The sequence below is a fragment of the Apis mellifera genome, linkage group LG6, assembly GCF_003254395.2.
Source record: "Apis mellifera strain DH4 linkage group LG6, Amel_HAv3.1, whole genome shotgun sequence".
In the NCBI taxonomy this organism is placed as follows: domain Eukaryota; kingdom Metazoa; phylum Arthropoda; class Insecta; order Hymenoptera; family Apidae; genus Apis; species Apis mellifera.
Window position 1 is genome coordinate 17,079,570 of NC_037643.1, and position 19,340 is coordinate 17,098,909.

Genomic DNA, 19,340 nt, shown 5'->3' on the forward strand with positions numbered 1-19,340 from the left:
AAAGATTAGTGACATCGATATTTAGCGCATGCGTTAAGAAAGAAGACTTTCGCAGGCGCCACCTTGTGAGACAGTCCTATCGCAGAAGTTATCTCCAGTAGTTCTTCGGTGGTTGTGTTCGTCCGGTTTTCCTGTGATTTTTTTTCCGATCTCAAAGGATCCCGGTTATTACTACTCCGACAAAAAGAGTGAGTATCGAATGCTAAATATGTGAGCTTCGATTCCCACATTGTATTCGTTACTTCGTAGGTTGATCTGACTCTAAAATCTACAGCAACCAGACGTGACAGGTTCTAGCAAAATGGCCGTGCACGATTTACAACAAACGGTTGTTCCGCGTTCGTCCTACGATTTTGTAGCAACGCTTTTTGACCGACGTGACATTGTCTGACAGTGTATACTTGATCAAAAACCGATTTAGACTCTCGTTGATGACTTTCAGTCAGTCATCCAACTATGTTCCACACATATTCAACATACATGTTGCACGTCACTTCGAATTGATTTTTTCGCGAATGACCGTTTGCGTTGTGCGGTAGTACAACCGCTTTGTCGCAACTGCCGAGCTATCGTACATAAACTTTTCTACCGAATTTCATTTTCTTTAGACTTGAGCATTATCTTATCTGTCAAGTAATCTACAATAATGTTCTGATTGCATCTTTTGACAGACGTTGTTTGTACTAGTTGCTGTCGAGTCAGCGATCAGCTGTCGAGTCTGTCATCGAATTAAATTCTTATTGATATTCCTACATGGAATACAAATGCAATGATTATTTATAAATTCTTATCGTAAGTTGAAATTTTTTAAAGTCATGCATTTTTCTTGAAAATTAGCATTATTATTAAATGAATTTCATTTTATCTTTTTGAACGCGCGAAAAATAAATCGCTTTGATGTTTGGATCTATCAATGATCTTAACTTAATTTTTCCTTCTAATATGTAAGTAGATTAGTTAAGAAAAGCGAAGCTACAGGTAGATTGTCGTAGTATAGTTGCGGGGTCGAGAAGGCCAAGAGTCGCTCACCCGTACTGATGATCCCGGAAATAGCTTACAAAAAAATCATTGGTCATTAATATTGCATATAAATGCGTTTTAGTTTAAATTCACAAATTAGAAAAGAATTTCTCGATGATACAATTGATGATGCAATGATATAATGGTACAATACTGTTTGAAATAATATTTGTGTTTTTTTTTAATATCATAAAAATTTTATTACAAATTCAAATTTTTTCAACTTAAGGAAGATAGATTTTTTATTACAAAAATTTAGTATTATCAAATTATATAAGTTCGTAATAAATATGTGAAAAATAAATGTCAAAAAAAATTATATATAATTAGTACAGATGTTGTCAATTAGATGTATTTAGACTTGATCATAAGTTTTTATAGAATATATTAACATGACTGGATTAGAGAATTAAAGGAGGCCGCCATGAATATTTGAATGCACCGTAAGGTGAAATACACAGCAACGAGGGTGGGCGGACAGCCGGTTTATCGATTACGGCGCATCGCGCCGATAAGCATCGTCATAAAGCGTCGCGACGACGCAGCGCGCTTTCTCGATTGTCAAGGTCCTTCCTCTTAAAGTATTTCTTCTCATGACACGTTTTTCTTTGCGTACAAGACTTCTTACAATCGAAAACAATCGAAAGATTGTTCTCAAAAGTTTTTTAGTCGCCGACCAAAACTCGAATCTTACCGGGGAAAAATGGCTGCTCTTGATTCGTCCATTCTAATTGGTTGATTTCATTCCGTACTCACCAATTACGTTAGACTTTTGTAATCGTCATTTAAACATCATTGTCCAATTCGTTTCTATTATTATTTGATCGTGGCCCGCGTATTTTGCCAAATGTTATGTCATTCCACGGATTGCATCGCGAGGGTGGGTTTCGCAGAGAATATAATCAATATTCTAATTCTTGTACGTTGTTTGTAGATAAATTTTTTAATAACACTTACGATTTATGACATAGATAAAAATGTATCGATTTTTGTGTTTAAATAACGCGTTTATTCTCATTTAAAATATAAATATATAAATTTATATGGACAAAGAATTAGATACAAGTGATGAAAAATACGAACATACATATGTTGATGTTTACAAATGTTGTTTACGAATATATACTATAGTTTAACCATTATTGTGCAATCGTTACGAATGTAGAAAAATATAGGTGAAATGTTTCTTTTTCTGTGATTAGTGTTCGGTTATTAAAATTATTTTATATAAAAATTTGCTTTATTGTTAATATTATCAATTCGATTAGATATACCGTTTTTAAAATTAATTTTGTTCAAGAGAAATGATTTCATTTATTTTTTTTAAGTGAAGTTTTTGTTTTAACTGTAAAATAAATATTTACAAATATATGCTATATTTTTTCTTTCTTCATATATCAATTTTTTTTTTTTAATAGAAATACAAATAATCCAATAAACTCATTTCTTCAAATTATCTTTTTTAATTTTATAATAAAAAAATGAAAAAATGATTGTTTTCATAAATCTTGATTTGATAAAAAAAATGTAACTTTTATTTTCATTTTATGATTAAATTTATAATGTTAATAATCTTATTATTTTAATAGTAAAAAAAAAAATAAATTATATTTTTCTGTTGAATCACCTTTTCCATTGATGGAAAATAAAATAAATTATAAAAATTTACACATATCATTGTTCTCATTAAAGATTTTAGGATATTTGTTTTTTTATTGAATAAAAAAGAAAAACTTTTTTTTTTTAATTTTTTGTTTCTATAATTGAATTCATTTTTCTTTTTTTCATATTACATTTTTTTTATTTATTTATTTGTTATTGAATTGTTTACATTCTTTGACTTGTTAAATTTTTTATTATCTTAATATTTTTTAACTAATCTTTTCTTTTTTTTCATCAAAATAAACAACAAAATTTGATTTATATTTTATTATTTACATTAAAAAATTTTATATATAATAATTGTCTTAAAAATAAAGTTTCATGTATTTTTACAGGCCTATATTCAATAATAATTAATAAAAATCAAAGTTGAACAAGTGAAAAGAATCTTAGAATAATAGATGTGAATGAATACATTTGAAGATTAAGACAAATTTATACAAATTTTGATTTTATGAAATTTTGATGAAATTGAAAAAATTCTTTCATATTATATAAATTATAAATATTAATCTATTTATGAGAAACTTTAAAATTATGCAGAAACATATATATTTTTACTTATGCAAAAATATACAATATATTCAAGAAAAAAAACTACTTGATTATACTAGTTCCACTATTATTTATTCATCTCTTCAATTAATTTTACTTTCAATAAGGAATTTAATTTTAAAATCTGTATAATCATAATTAATAATTATGTTGCATATAATTTATAAATATTATGCATTAAAATATTTAATTATATATACTTTTTTTATTTTTTTTTTTAGAATTATAATTTTTAATTTCTTATAATTTAATATTCTATAATTAATTGATAGAATTCGAGTATTAATTATAATTATTAAATATTTTATATACTTTATTTACAGGCGATGTCGATGGCTGGGTATTAAACTAATCAGGAGCTGACTGGAGAAGAATCTAGTCGCGCTCATTTGAATCACTGTTGAGTATCAGCCAATAAACACACGCAAGGATCATGAAAATGGTGCTGTCTCAACGTCAGAGGGAGGAGTTGTAAGTTTAAAATTTTCCACTCAATTTATCCTATTCTGTACTAAAAAAAATTATCGGACATTGCACTTAAAACCTTTGCATGATATTAATAATTTACACAATTACTATTCCCTCCAATAAGTTTAGATAAACGTTGAAACGTTTTAACATATTTAATTATATGCTTGCTAAAATATTTCTTTAGATAATCTCTGCATATTTTTGAAAAAATATTATGAAAGCATTTGGATAAAAAGTTTTTATATAATTTAAACAGAAATTGAAATATAGATATATTGTATATAATTGTTATTGCATCAAAGACATCAAAGAAATATGGCTACGTGAAATTTTTATCGTGCGATTATAGCCAGAGCGTGTTTTGTAACACGCAATGCATGCTAATTATTAATGAAGAAGCCACCAGCTATACTGGACTGCGACAAGGGGGGGAGGAGAGCTTGATCAGTTTCTTCGATCTTCTTAATCTTGGATGATTCATATTTGATTATAGTTTGAGAAATCGGCTAAATCAATTCAGTGGTTGTAGAACAATCGTAGAACTTCAGTTACAATTTAACAATTTAACAATGAATTAATACAATTTTATAATTTAAACGTTTCATAAAATATTTTGCTCTGGTACAGAATATTTCATCAAGGAAAGTCGTTCCAGGATATATTTCTAATATGTAACAGAAGAGATAGAAGAAATAATAGCTTAAAAAATGTAAAACTATATAAGAAAGATGTATGTATATGTGAACAATTGTTTGTAAACTGAAGCATATATGTGTATGTTAATTTTAAGAAGAATTCTTGAGGGATTTTGCAAGGCAGAGAGAAGTATGATGCGACAGAGCACATATTATGTCAATTGTTACGCAGGAGAGTACTAGTCGAGCATAATAAGTGGTATCATCGCAGAATTATCCCGCGAGAAAAAGGAAAAGTTGAAAGGGATTGCAACGCAACGAAATTTTTATCTAGTATGGTCACATTAATCTTAATTGAATACACGAGAACAAAAGGCCTTATTGCATACTCATGCTCATTTTTCTTTTCCTTTTTTATTTTTATAAAGACAGAAATGAGATAAACTAGAGATATCTAGAAATCTATAGTATCCTTTTTTTAATAATTTATAAAATATTTTATCAAAATTAAGAAGCAAACAAAAAGTTTATACGAATAATAATTACTTCTAAATTCAAATTATAATTATATTATATAATTATTTCAGTATAGGAAACAAGATGTAAAACTCAAACTACATGATTTATTTCATATAATACGTTTTCATTCATTCGATTCGAATGAAATGATCTGTAAACATTAGTCTCATTCAAGATCATCAGTACGTGGATTAATTGTCATCATCAATTATGACTCGTTATGTATCTAATACATAGGTAGGAAATGGAGAATGGCAAGGAAGAAATTCGCGTTACGGGAGAAACTTAACGAAACTGTTAAAAAAATAACATTTCTTTCTACATTTTTCTTCTTCGCTTTGAACATACAATTTTTGAAATTGCTTGAAAATCAACGTTAAACATGTATGTATGTACTTTCGGAACTTTCATCGCTGTACTTGAACCAGAAAACGTTTTTACGCTTCGTGAAGATGTTGCGAAAGAAAATTTTCGTTTTTAAACGAAAACAAATTGCATTACATATTGAGCGAATCGAGATAAAATTTTTTTTTCAAAAAATGAATTTTAAAATAAAAATAATAATAATTGAACGTACTCGATATAATTGATATTATTTTAGCAATATTGATTATGCATTATATAAAGTAAACAAAAACAAAATTCTTCTTTTTCATTCTACAAAATGTCAACTCTGTAAAATGTTAATATGTCAACTTCATGAAATGTCAATTTCAATCTTTTAACCTTAAATTTTTACACACATATATCGTAATGATGATATAGATATATATATAGATAAATATAGTAGATAAATCGAAAGTGATATACATAATAGATTTAAAATTATCTCATTTCTCTTATCCAATTATCATTATCAGCAATCTTTAAATTAAATTTTATCATTTTATCGAAACAATCGAAAGAGTTAAATCTAACCTAACAACTAGCGACGTCGCTGCTCGAAATATTAAATTCTTCTAACCTTAAATTTCCATATACACGTGTGGAGTCTTCGAATTTTTAATTTATTCGCATTATTAAAAGAAATTATAGTATTAATTCTTCGAATACGATAGTTAAATTGAAAGTGATATACAACAAATTCAAAATTATCTCGTTTGTCTTATCTAATTAAATCGAATTTATCGAACGAAACAATCGATCGTCGAAAGGGCTAACCTAACCTAGCAACTGGCATCATCGTTGCCCGAAACCTTATCGTTACCCTCGAACGGTCGATTAATCGGAGACGGGCGAAACGAAGACAGAAATGGTCAAAGATCAATAAGCGAGCGTGACGAAAAATACGGTTTGCGTTTTCCATAATTATTTTCTCCTCGAAGGAGAGCAATAGCAGAGCAGAGCCGGAAGATGGTCGATGTTCGCGATACGTTTCTCTTGTCAAGTTATTAATGGGGAAAACGGGACACCATCGATCGCGGTGTCGATCGATGCTGACTAATTCTGGTGACGTCAAATCGGTCTTGGATCGACGCGTGTGGTGCGCGGCAGCTGCCGCAGGAGAGGGCGTCTCTCGAGCACGCGCGAATAGCGGGATCGATAACGCGTCGAAGAACCGGTGGACGCCGCCGGCAGCCCGCCACCACATAGAGAAAGAAATGACCAGGAGCGTGGAAATGTAGGGACACGCGATGGACATTCCGGGACAGGGGATCATACGGTCATAATTTCTTGAGATAAATTTTCAAGTTTTCTCCTATATCTTTCGTTTCGTTTTTTTTCTTTTTTTCTTTTTTTTTTTTAAGAAACATATGTGGCACATATGAAATGAAAGTTATCTGTGAATTTTTATTTAATCTTTAGACTCTTATTTTTCTTTAACTTTAATCTAATTTCTGCCGTTACATTTTCTTAATTATATTACTTGTAAAAATTATGTTAAGCAGTAGGTTAATCGTGTAGCACTTAAGGCTAGTAGTGGGGGGCTGAGACATGTGTTTTCATTGGTCTTTCTTCAAGTAGGAACATGGTGTATGTCTCGATCGGAAGTGGTACGTAATTGATGTAGAATTTTCTATAAGAAATTCTACTAAATTTTATTTATCGCGTATATTATTGGCTATATATTTATTAAAAACATTGTTCGTTAATGATTATCTTTTTATTCGATCCATCGTCTACGTACTTAACATATATGCATTTGTTATTGGCCGAAGCGAACATAACCTCTCAGAGGAGGATAGATAATAGTGACTAAAGAGCTGAACGCCACCATCCATTGGAAATCGTTTTCATTGTCTTTCAGAACAGTAAAAAAGATAGAATTATCGTAATGTTTTTTTTTATTCTTGTTAAAATTATGCAGCGAATATTTTTATCAACACATTTTCAGTTTTAATTATCCATATAATTACAATTCAATGATTCTAATTGTATTGTCTCGAATCATTCGAGAATTTTTTTTGCGTCAAACCGCACGTGTTATTCCATGAAATTTTATGCACGTTTACGAATACGACTACGATCTCGCAGCTAATACGCGGAACGAATGAATCACGAACGAAAAATTATGATTTTACAATTAACAGGCTAAGAACACGGTATTACGCGGCATTTAAGTAGGTCATAATACAGAATCGAAGTATGATATAATACATGCGGGGAATGTGTCGTATGCAATGAATGTTACAATCTTGATTGCGACAAATACATAGGTAAATTGTTTTTAGGTTAGATCACAGTGGTGGAGAAATTGAGCGTTCAATGTCGTATAATATGAATGGGAACGTACATGGATTTGCTCTAGTCTTTTTTTTTTTTTATAAATATTAACGATATAAAACAATCATATATTTCAACAGATTCTCGTCACGAAAAAAATCTTTTAAAAGAGCATATATAGAGAAACTAAAAAAAATATCATTAAAAATCGAAATGATATATTACGAAAGAGAAGAACAATATATCGAACGAATGGAATATATCGTGGGAAAATGATGTAGAAATAATTTATCGAAGCTATAGAGAAGTAAGATAGTCTAAAAATAAATATGATAGAGTAATCGAATTAGCATTCTGTATGCAAAATTTATAAATGTCTTTTCTGTTAGCATATGCTTCATAATTTTTTTTTGTTTGATTAAAGAACGATGTACGATTAAAAATGAAAACTATTCGAATTTGAGATGTTTCCTCAACATTTTAAATTATTAATTATTATTATTAATTTCGATTCAAAGACAAATTAAAAGAAAAAATAATCATCTTCTGACGTGGATTAATTGCAATACTTAAATATTTATAATTTCAAAAACATCTGGTCGTCGAAAAATTTTTGAAAGTGAAATTACACGGAAGTGGCTGGTTAAAGGTGCGCGTGTTAAAGTAGAACGAGATCTTGGAAACAAAGGAACAAATGTAGACAAAGAAGATGGATAACATAATAAAAGGTTTCATTGACTCATTACAGGTGGCCACTCAGAAATATCATCTACGGTATCTCTTATCGAGCTTCGGTGTATCGTCTTTCGAGTTATCAAGTGAAACACAAGCCTCCTTGTTAAAAACGATCATTGATCCTGTCTCGTAATCGATACAACTTGTTCTTCTTTTTCACTTCCTTATTTGTTTATTATTTTAATCGAAATCCAAGGGAAACAAGAAAATTGCTACGTACATATTAATAGATCAGTCGATGACTAGCTTTCGTTCCCAGCAAGCAATATATTTAAATTAAGAAATAATTGATGAAGTGTAATTTATTTATTTTTCCTGAAACAAGATTTATCATTAATGCATGAAAGCAGGTTCGGTGAAATCAATCACCGAATAACCAGTTAATCGATATCGCTTCGAATTCGTTTGAAAAATAAAATCGAAATTGATATTTTTAAAAAGTGTATGAAATAAAATAAAAGTGTTTAATCGAATGAACAATAATAATAAAAACAAAAAAAAAATATACCGAGTTATAATAAATTTCGAGTGTGCACGCGTCTCAGTGTGTCGAGTGAATATGTGTATATGTGTATATGTGTGTGTGCGCGTACGAAAGTTAAAGATCGGTTGGCTACAATAAGAGCTAGAAATCGATAAAGCTCCTCCCCTTCATTTGCCAGCGTTTCTCCTATTCTGTTTCGTTAACCGTATAAGAAAGTGGAAAATAATAGGGGAGAAGGGTGAAAGTGGTGTAAAACGGGATCGATACGTATTGCAAAGGGTTTCGAAGGGATGGAACAAAGAATCGCACCCCCGACAGAAATGACATTTTTAACGCGCACATATGGGAGGGAAAAAGCTGATCTATCTTGCGTGACAGGATATTATTACGATAAGAGACGATTTTTTTTTTTTTGATCATTTCCTTCGAGTCGAAATTCTTTTTATTATTGTATAATTTATTTTCTCATGAAATCGTATATTTTTGAGCACACACAGGTTTAAATTGATTATATTGACAGCTTATGAATTTATTATAAAAGGAAAATTTAATTCATGTATCAACTTAATTTTTTTATTACGTAATAATAACTGCATCTGCAAATAATTGTTTTTCAAACTTTTTTTTACGTGTTTATTGATCTTCTCATAAAAAGTAGACTCTCGTAAAAGTTGTGTTAGAAAAGTAATAAAAACACATTTCGTTTGTGTTGAGGAAAAAGAACACGTTCCAAGTGATTATTATTACACAATCATATCTAACCTAATCTAAACTAACGCGATTCATTTTTACCAGAAGGAGAAACAAATTTGTATCGTTTGAAGAAAATAATACGTGTTATCATCTTGCAATAATTTTCGATATATAGCGATATATATTTCTCTTGAAAATGATAGAAAGGTTACCTATACGAATAAATAGATTGTTTTGGTCGTTTGCCACAAGATTAACTTGTTGGCAAGATCGACTATACATTTCACCGCAATCGATACTTGTTATCTAATTTTTTTTCTCTCCTTTTCTCTGTATTATTATTATTATTATTTATAAAAGGAAGAAAATTATTTACAAAAGTAATAGGCTCGTTGATGTGGAAAACTTTCGTTGATTGAAATAAGAATTACTTTCTAAAATTTACCATCTTCTTATTCCGATTTATATGAAGCTATAATTAAGATTTTGAAATTTACATATGTAGTTAATAACCGCGCCGGTTGGTTTTATTGCAGTGAAATTAATCTGAGTTATCTTGCAAGCATATATATACCCTATTAAATGATAATAAGCATTTAATGATACAAACAGCGTTGATTATCTGAATTTATTCCGTGACTACGTTTACTTATGTACCGATGATTGTCAGATGCTTTTAAGTGCGAATAGAAGAAAATATAATTGTTTGCAAAAAGCAATAGAAAGAAATTAAAATTCCGTTTTATAGTGGTGGATGATTGGTAATAAAATTATTGAAAAAGATTTGAATTACATGTATCTTTCTATATAAAATTTGTAATTATTGTCACGGCATTAAACTCTTAAATTCCATTTTATTTTTCTGCTTTAAGACAATATTATCAATTTTCAGCGATAGATTATATCATTTATTTCGCAAAATATATTAATATTTTATTAAGATTTTTCTTTCAACATATTTTTTTTTTTTTTTATTTAATTTTTAATTTAGTTTATTTCGTACGTGTAATATATAAGATTGTAATGAAACATAACCTAGTATTATTATTATTATTATTATTATTAAAGATATGCGTATATAACGTACGTGTAAAATATTAGATAATATATTACTCTTGCTAGTATTACTTAATCACACATTTTATAATTTACATTTAAGAGAGAGGAGCGCCAAACGCTCCACGATTAATTTCTGTATTGATGAAAATTTTGAGGTTATGTATCTAATCGTATACTTACGTAATCTTTTAATAATACCGATCGCAATAAAATTATTTTCTAATTAAATAGAACTTTTAAATGGAAGATACGTTTGCGAAATAAATTAATTGGAATACAACGTATGTATGTAAACAAAATTCATGAAAAGAATCTAAACGTATATACGTATATACGAGAGTGCAGTTCTCGTTCCTGCGAGGAAACCTTATATCTCGTGTACGCGATACCCGTTGACGGGTGTATAAGGTAAATAGAAAAAGAAGAGGCGAAGAGAGTGGGAAAGGGATCGTCTTCGTACAAAAGAAGATCACGTCTGTGTCGAGCGACCCTCGAGATCCTTGAAATTTATGCTAGCATAAACGGTGAAAATTTTTATCCGTCGGTAAAAAAGCATAGTAATTTTTAGTCTGGTGAATTTCGATCGAAAAAAATGGATCGATCTTTTCCTTTTTTTTTCTTCTTTTTCCGTTGCCTCGAGTGACGGTTCGACGAATATGTTTTCGCTCACCTGTAACTTTCTCTGGCCGAGAGACGGCCGGTTCCTAAAACACTCGTGAATAATTAGCAGAATGGCCAACCCGGAATACTACGGTTAAGTGGTGGTTTCTCGTATAGCGTTGGTAATTTATTATGTTGTCCCGTTCGATGAAGTGAAAGGATCTCTGGGATCGTTGAAAGAGAATCGATCACGCTTTCCGGCTCTGTTTACTTTGTTTGCCGGCATTTGAACGGTGCGGAACAAAACTTATAGTGATAATTCGCCACGTACTATCACGTGGAAGCAGGTGAACAGAGAGACGAACGACCGACTTCAGGCCTTTCACCCCGGCATAATTCTGCCCGACTTTCAATCTCTTTCCCACGTACTCAACCTGTGCCCTCTATTGTATCGGCCTAGCTTGCAAACAGTTGTTGGCCAAATGTCATTTTATCTTGAAAACTGTATCGATACCCGGCTTAGTCGCGAGATAGCGCTGCGTTAGATTTCAAATTCTTTAGAGATATGAATGTAACTTGTTCGCAAGCGTTGCACGTAACAACGATGTCTAGATAGACACTCTATACGTCCACTACACGTGCAAGGAAGTGAGTTATGTGTACACTACGATTCAAAAGTTTATTTTTACGAGAAGAAACTTGAATTTCTTTCATGAAAAATGTATATTATATATACATTTACATGTTAATTCATTTATATTTATTTATAATCGTCGTTTTTATTTATATGCTATATAATAATATAGTATGTAAATATAAATATAATAAATTATCATTGAGAATTTTTTTATCATAAAACTTTCTACATAAATAATTGCAAATAAAAAAAATAAATTGTGGTTATATAAATACAAGGATAGAGAAAAATTTTTACGAGAAAATATCGATCAATTGTAGAATGTAAATATTATAATTGTATAAGTATTATAATTCTGAAACATTCTGTACTGTGAAGGCGGAGTGATACGTGCAAGTTCGCGGCGTTATTTCACACGTTGACGAAGAAAGTGTGTTTCAGAAAATGAGGCTAACGGAGAATGTTCTTCAAGTACTTCTGTTACTTCCGCTAACGCAAAGATCTCATCTTCGCCTCGCCGAGAGAATTTCAATGACGATATATTTCATTTGTAAACAAAAGGACGGATCATTAAGAATTCACATTATGAATTAACGGATTATTGAATACGTATAGAGATCCGTCCCCTAATTATGATAAATTATATGCGGTGGTTAAAAGTAGGAAACTGCTTGAAGTAAATAAATTGATTTGTAATAAATAAACAAGGTTAAGATTACAACATCCGTTTAATATGTATTTATTTTACGATTGTTTTTTTATTTGCATCGATTATTTCTTAATATGATATTTAAAACACTTTTCATTCTATTGTTTCGATTAATATAAAAGTAATTAAGGAAAAAAAAAAAAGAAAGGAAATAAATTGATCTATGAAATTAAATTAAAATGATTGACAAACGTTTTTGAAAAATTCTTCCTTCTTCAATGACGTAACTTGTTTTTTACGTCGGATGTAATGGTAATACAACGTAAAAATAACAATCGAATGGATTATTTTTTTTTTTTTTTTTTTTTTTTTTTTTGCATCGATAATTAACGCTCGGGAAAAAGTTTTCATACGTTACGCCGTACGTTTAATGGATTATCGCCTTACTACTTTAAAAACTGGTTTTAAACAAGGACAAATGCAATGTTTAACTAGCTTTAAAGATATGCTATAGTTAATGCGCTTTTTCAGAAATAAGGCGATTGCGGATTATCTCAGCACCAATGGTTATCAAGATGCGCTTGAGGCGTTTAAGAAAGAAGCCGATATGCCTGGGGAGGTGGAGAGAAAATATGGAGGCCTTCTGGAAAAGAAGTGGACCTCGGTCATACGCTTGCAAAAGAAGGTGAAATATTTTGAAATTCTTATTAATTCTTATTAATTAATCTCGTTAATAAGTTTTTAGGAATGGTGAGGTTTTCTTTTTTCAGCATTAACAAGAACAGGCAACAATTATTTGGAAAATGAAATATGAGGAATATCTGGAGAAAAATATCTTCTTTAGAAAATTGTGAAAAATGTATAAAATCTTTGGTTTTAAATAATTTTAATTATTAGAAATTAAAAGGATTTATCATTTTTTACTACAATATAATTTATGCATACATAATTTATTTATTATTTTGTCAGATACAAGTAAAAAAAAAAAAAAAGAAACAATTAGTGACATCAGCAACTCTACCAAGAATTAGATAATTGAATCATCACAATGTGCATAAATTGCAGAATTGTCATTAAAGAATATTATACAAAAAAAAAATAACTATCTTTGATTCTATAAGACTATGGATTAATTCAAATTTTTATTAGTAATTACAAATAAGATAAGAGACAACAATGTATTACTATTTTAATTGCATTTGTAGGTAATGGAACTGGAATCCAAACTCTCTGAAGCTGAGAAGGAATTCATCGAAGGAGCACCAACACGTAGCAAACGATCACCATCCGAGTGGATACCAAGGCCACCCGAAAAATACAGTCTTACTGGGCACAGAGCTCCTATCAACAGAGTTATTTTCCATCCGGTCTTTAGTCTTATAGTATCTGCCAGCGAAGATGCCACTATCAAGGTAGAATCATTGACTTTGAAGTTGAAAGAGTCTTTGAAATTAGCAAGCGATGGTAAAAATAAAACAAGTGTGTTGTTACAAGAATGATAACGTTTGACCCGTTCATTCAATATTTTTATCTTTCTTCTTTGGTAAGATGAATAATTGAATGGTTGAAATTCATTGTCTTGGAATCATAATACATATGAAATTTCACTTTGTAAGTATATCAGAATATTCAATGTGAAATCATCCAAATAACAAAGAAAAAATTGTATTGCGTTGCCAAAGAAATTTTAAAAAGGAATATCATCTTCCATTATAAGAGAATCTATCAAATTTCCTTTTGTCGTGTAAGAGAAAGTGAATTGATAAATGTAAAATTATTCTTATAGAAAATTTCTTGTTTCACCGTACAATACATACATAAAAATATATATGTTTAAATGCATATCATCAAAAGTTTAATAATACATGAGTAACACACATGCTATAAAATTTATTGACACAGAAAAAAAGTACATATTAAGAAAAATATTTGTAACTGACAATATTTTGTCATATAAAAGGAAGATTTTTTAAAAAATGAATAATTGAAATAACCAAAATTCTAATTAATTTTCAATTTAAGTTGCAATAATACAATTGTATATTTCTAATTTGAAATCAATCAATTAATTCATTATTTAAATCATTTTGAACTAGAACATTTTCATTCATTTGATAAATTATCATCCCTTTTTAAAATCATTTTCTCATGCGTTTAATTTTATATCCAGGTGTGGGACTTCGAGAGCGGCGAATTCGAAAGAACGTTGAAAGGGCACACCGACAGCGTGCAGGACGTTTCCTTCGACGTCTCCGGGAAACTGTTAGTCTCATGCAGTGCGGACATGTCTATTAAGTTATGGGACTTTCACCAGTCATTCGCCTGCGTGAAAACCATGCACGGACATGATCACAGTGTCAGCTCTGTCGCATTTGTGCCACAAGGGGATTTCGTAGTGAGCGCCTCTAGGGATAAGACCATCAAAATCTGGGAAGTAGCGACAGGGTATTGTGTTAAAACGTTAACGGGGCACAGAGAATGGGTACGGATGGCCAGAGTCAGTCCTTGTGGAGAATTAATAGCTAGTTGCTCGAACGATCAAACAGTACGGGTTTGGCACGTGGCAACAAAGGAAACGAAGGTACTTTAATTTTTGCGTGGAAAGATTCTTATAGAATGAATTTACACAGATCACGTTGCGTTACGTGAGAGCAATGCGAATATATTTTTTACTTCTTACTTTAAATAGATACTGTTGACATTTTTCAGCGTTTTATAATACTACAAATGTTTTACAATTCTATTCCCTTTTTTGTAATTGTCATTAATTATCGTATTTCTGTATTCTTGATGAAATCTTCTACCGCAGATAAGATATTATGTAACGGAATTAAGTTGGTCATGAGTCACTTTATCAAATAATCTTTAATCGATTGAAACCGAGCTAAGTATCAATGTAAATATTAAATTTGAAAAATTCGATAAGAATTTTTCTATTACTTTCTTTGTTCCTTTGAAAGAATAGATGAATAAACATAACACGTACTAATAGATAACTGTATTTTCAGGTCGAACTCAGAGACCACGAACACGTAGTGGAGTGTATCGCATGGGCACCGGACAGTGCAAGAGCATCGATCAACGCTGCTGCAGGGGCGGACAATAAGGGAGCCCATGAAGGACCTTTCCTCGCATCTGGCTCGCGAGACAAAGTAATTCGTGTATGGGATGTCGGTGCCGGTGTTTGTCTCTTCGCCCTGTTGGGCCACGACAACTGGGTTCGCGGCATCGTCTTCCATCCTGGTGGCAAGTTCATCGTCAGTGCCTCTGACGACAAGACCCTGCGAGTATGGGACACGCGCAACAAACGGGTAATGAAAACCCTCGAAGCGCACGTCCACTTCTGCACCTCCGTTGGTGAGTGCTGCAATTCCAACGAGCGTCAATTGCACGGCAAAACACGTTTACACGTTGTTGGAAATTTAAGAAGATTTGATTACTTCGCACAGCAGAGTACAGCAGAGAGCTAGCTCACTTAAGGAGATTAAGAGATCCAATAACAAATTGAATTTTTTTTCCACATGTTGTGTAACTCATGAGAAGCTATTTTTTTTTCTTTTTTAATTATTATTATTGTTCCATATATATATATTTAATGATTGTTTAGAATATTTTATATTATTTCATTTTTATTCATCTCTTTTCTATTTTCAGGTTTTTCAGATTTCTTGAAACGTATGAAACAATAGAGTTGGGGGTAATTTATTCTATTCTGATTAATATTGAAATAAATCACCTTGGTTTATAATATAGAGTTTATAGATTATGCGATAGACACGCCAACCATGTGCTATTTTTACAATACAATTGATCGAAACAGCTTACGTATCAGCGTATCCATCAATTGACTGAAAAAAAATCTTACAATTTTTCGCGTTACCATTATTTGAATATTTATGTATGATTTGCGTTTTGAATATATGAATCTAAAAAATGATAAACGTACAAGAAAAAAGTATGTTTACTACATTTTTATTTATCAAAATTATTTATCGCATTCTACGTATCTTTCTAAATATATTTTTAAATATTAAAAATTACTTATATTTATTTTTCAAGATTCTTTTCTTTGTATTAATTTTCTACAAAGAATTAAATTTACAAGTTTTTTAATTCTCAACTCTGCTGTACTATGTCGCATAAAAAAATTTTAATACAAATGCATGACAAAATAGTGATCTAAAAAAAAAAAAAAAAATTATAAAATATTTTTAAATTTTTTTTCTTCAGTGTTTCAGATTTATTGATATTCCTAAAATAACTTTTCATATATTATTGTAGATGAATTGCTAATATAATTATATTTTTGTAGATTTTCACAAAAGCCATCCTTACGTGGTCACCGGTAGTGTCGATCAAACGGTGAAGATCTGGGAGTGCCGCTAGTCACCAAAACATCAGGGTCTCGTTGAACCTTCGTCGAGAAAGAAAGATTTTGGAGAGAAGGCGAACGATGCGCGTCGAATTCGATGAAAACGGCCGAGAGAGTAAGCTGCTACAAAAAAAAAAAGTTATCGTACATACTACTATTATTAATATTAATATTATTATACACACATAAACATGTACGATTAAGAGCTCTTTAATTAATTTATAATAAAGTATAATTAGTAATTATTAATATTACATATACGTTTTACGGTAATGAACTGCACGATTCGAGGAGAGTCGGTCGAGATTAATTTTCTTTCGTGAGGAGGACATTGCCATAATTTCATCGACGGTTGAAGAAAAAAAGAAAAGAAAAAAAAAAAAAAAAAGGAAAAAAAAAAAGAAAGAAAGGAAATTCAAGTCCCGTGACTCGTATTTAAAAAAAAAAAAAAAAAAAAAAAAAAAAAGAAAATACAACGTGTACATGTTCATTCGAATGAATTGATGATCGATCGTTTAATCCCTTTGTGAAGTGTGCTACTATAATTGCTAATACATCTGGCTTGTTAAAACGTGTGTCGTCCTCCTCGATCCACCGACGATAATGGGAAATTTCGGCTGTGTGTCATGCCTCCGAGATACAAGAAGAATCATGGTCGCTCGTTCTCATTCGCGACAGTGCTGACCTCTCCTCGAGCGTTCTTGACGATGTGACATCCGAAGATGGCACCGAGATACGTGTGACACACAGAGATACACACATATATATATATATACGCGTGTGCGCATATACGTATTGAAAGAAGGGAACGAGTAGAGAGTATGCCGAGCGTCAATTTTAACCGAGTACGTAGCATGTTCCTTCGCAAACAAAAAGCAAACGTGTAAGATGTAATAAAGAAAAGTGTGAACGTACGAGCGTGTAACGAATAGTAGTGGGGAACAGATTAAATAATAATTCATGGAAATCGATGAGCGTTTGTTTTCGAACGTTTTATTACTCGTAATATAATATGTATGCTGCGTATGTGCGTACTACTCTTCATTGCGACGAAAAAAATATTTCTCTCGACGAAATAGTCGAATGGAAAAAGAAAAGGAAAAAAACATCTAACCTAAATTGGCCGAAGGCGAACGTGATGCAAAGAGATAGATGTATCGAATAGAAAATGAATACGATGAAATGGCTTTCGGCAGTGCGTGGCGTCCAATCAACGTGCATTATTAATATTAGAAGGACGGCCGAGTGGAGCGTGCGAAAAAAAAAAAAAGAAAAATAAACGTGCAAGCGTGTATTCGTATGGAAGTACTTCAGCCGCATAATTCGTTGCGTGGGTCCCGAGATATGAGGGGTACTAGTTGTATATTTAGCTCTAAACTACTATTAGCGGTAGCGCAGACGTAACGTAGACAAGAGAAAAAAGAAAAAAAAAAAAAAAAAAAAAAGGAAAGGGAAAAATAGAATCAGGCCACGAGTGTACGATCGATCGGTACACACAACACACACATATACTTACGCAGCCATTCGTCGAGACTTCGTGTAACAAATGCTTAATTAATTAAGGCCGATTTTTCAAATCATTATCTATTATCCACCATTACATCTTTCCTACCATTTTTCCTTCCTCTTGCTCGTGTCCATTCCTCGTTTCCCCTTATAAACTTCCCCAGATAAAGCCCCATTTTTGAGACTCGATGTCGTCCAACTAAATTATTTTGTTGAGAAAAAAAAAAAAAAAAAAAGAAAAATAAAAATGAAATTCTCATTAAATCGATCTTAACTTCGTTCTGCTGTACTATCTGTGTGTTTCGTCGTCGTTCGTGCATCGTTGTTTGCCATCGATTAATTTTTCGATTCATTGGTAATAAAACCGTAGTTAATCACGAAAATACTGGAAGTTCTGTTCTTTTGGAGGAAATGAAAAAAAAAAAAAAAAAGGCTCTCCCCTATTTCATACAACAACCCGGTGAAATTATAGAAATTCTTCCAGAAGACAAGACCAATTGTAACAAACTTCGTTCGAACAAACACAGGCCTCGTTCGTCTGTCCGATCTAACCTTTTGTCTACTTTTCTTTCTCCAGACAGAATTTTTTAATGTAGCACTCTTGTACAAAAAGAAAAACGATTCTTTCGGAATCGGAGCGTGACAGGATCGCACGCGTACACAGTGTTTGAAGGCTTGCGTGAAAAAGCAGAACGAATTTCTTTCTTTCTTTCTCTCCCTCTCTCTCTCTCTCTCTCTCTCTCTCTCTCTCGTTCTTTCTCTCTTTCTCTCTCTTTCTTTCTCGTCTATCGACCGACCGTTTGTGCACCTCAATTTCGCTCGCGAGGCATGTACGATACTCGCAAGTTCCATAGAAGCGAGCATAATGCGTACGATTTAAGTCACGACTCCGCAAGTACATGCATGTCAGTATTTTACATTTATAATATAGAGAGAGAAAAACTAACACACGTACACGAACACGTATATACTCATATATATTTATAATATATGGTATATATTATACATATATATATATATATATATAAATATACATACACATACACAAGTATATACACAAAAAATACGTGTGTGTATAT

General features: G+C 31.3%; 1 protein-coding gene across 2 annotated transcripts; it reads left to right on the plus strand.

Moving 5' to 3' along the window:
* Window positions 1–52: 52 nt before the first annotated feature.
* LOC408869 (lissencephaly-1 homolog) lies at window positions 53–18,675 on the plus strand. Of its 2 annotated transcripts, XM_026441486.1 has the most exons (7): window positions 53–188; window positions 3,561–3,708; window positions 12,915–13,068; window positions 13,589–13,795; window positions 14,554–14,964; window positions 15,392–15,740; window positions 16,696–18,503. In XM_026441486.1, the coding sequence occupies exons 2-7, from the start codon at window positions 3,671–3,673 to the stop codon at window positions 16,767–16,769; spliced, it is 1,233 nt and encodes a 410-aa protein (XP_026297271.1). In that variant the 5' UTR covers window positions 53–188; window positions 3,561–3,670; the 3' UTR covers window positions 16,770–18,503. The 2 variants fall into 2 exon arrangements, with proteins under 2 accessions (XP_026297271.1, XP_026297273.1); XM_026441488.1 differs by lacking the exons at window positions 53–188; window positions 3,561–3,708 and adding an exon at window positions 6,839–6,856 and having other exon boundaries at window positions 16,696–18,675.
* Window positions 18,676–19,340: the final 665 nt, after the last annotated feature.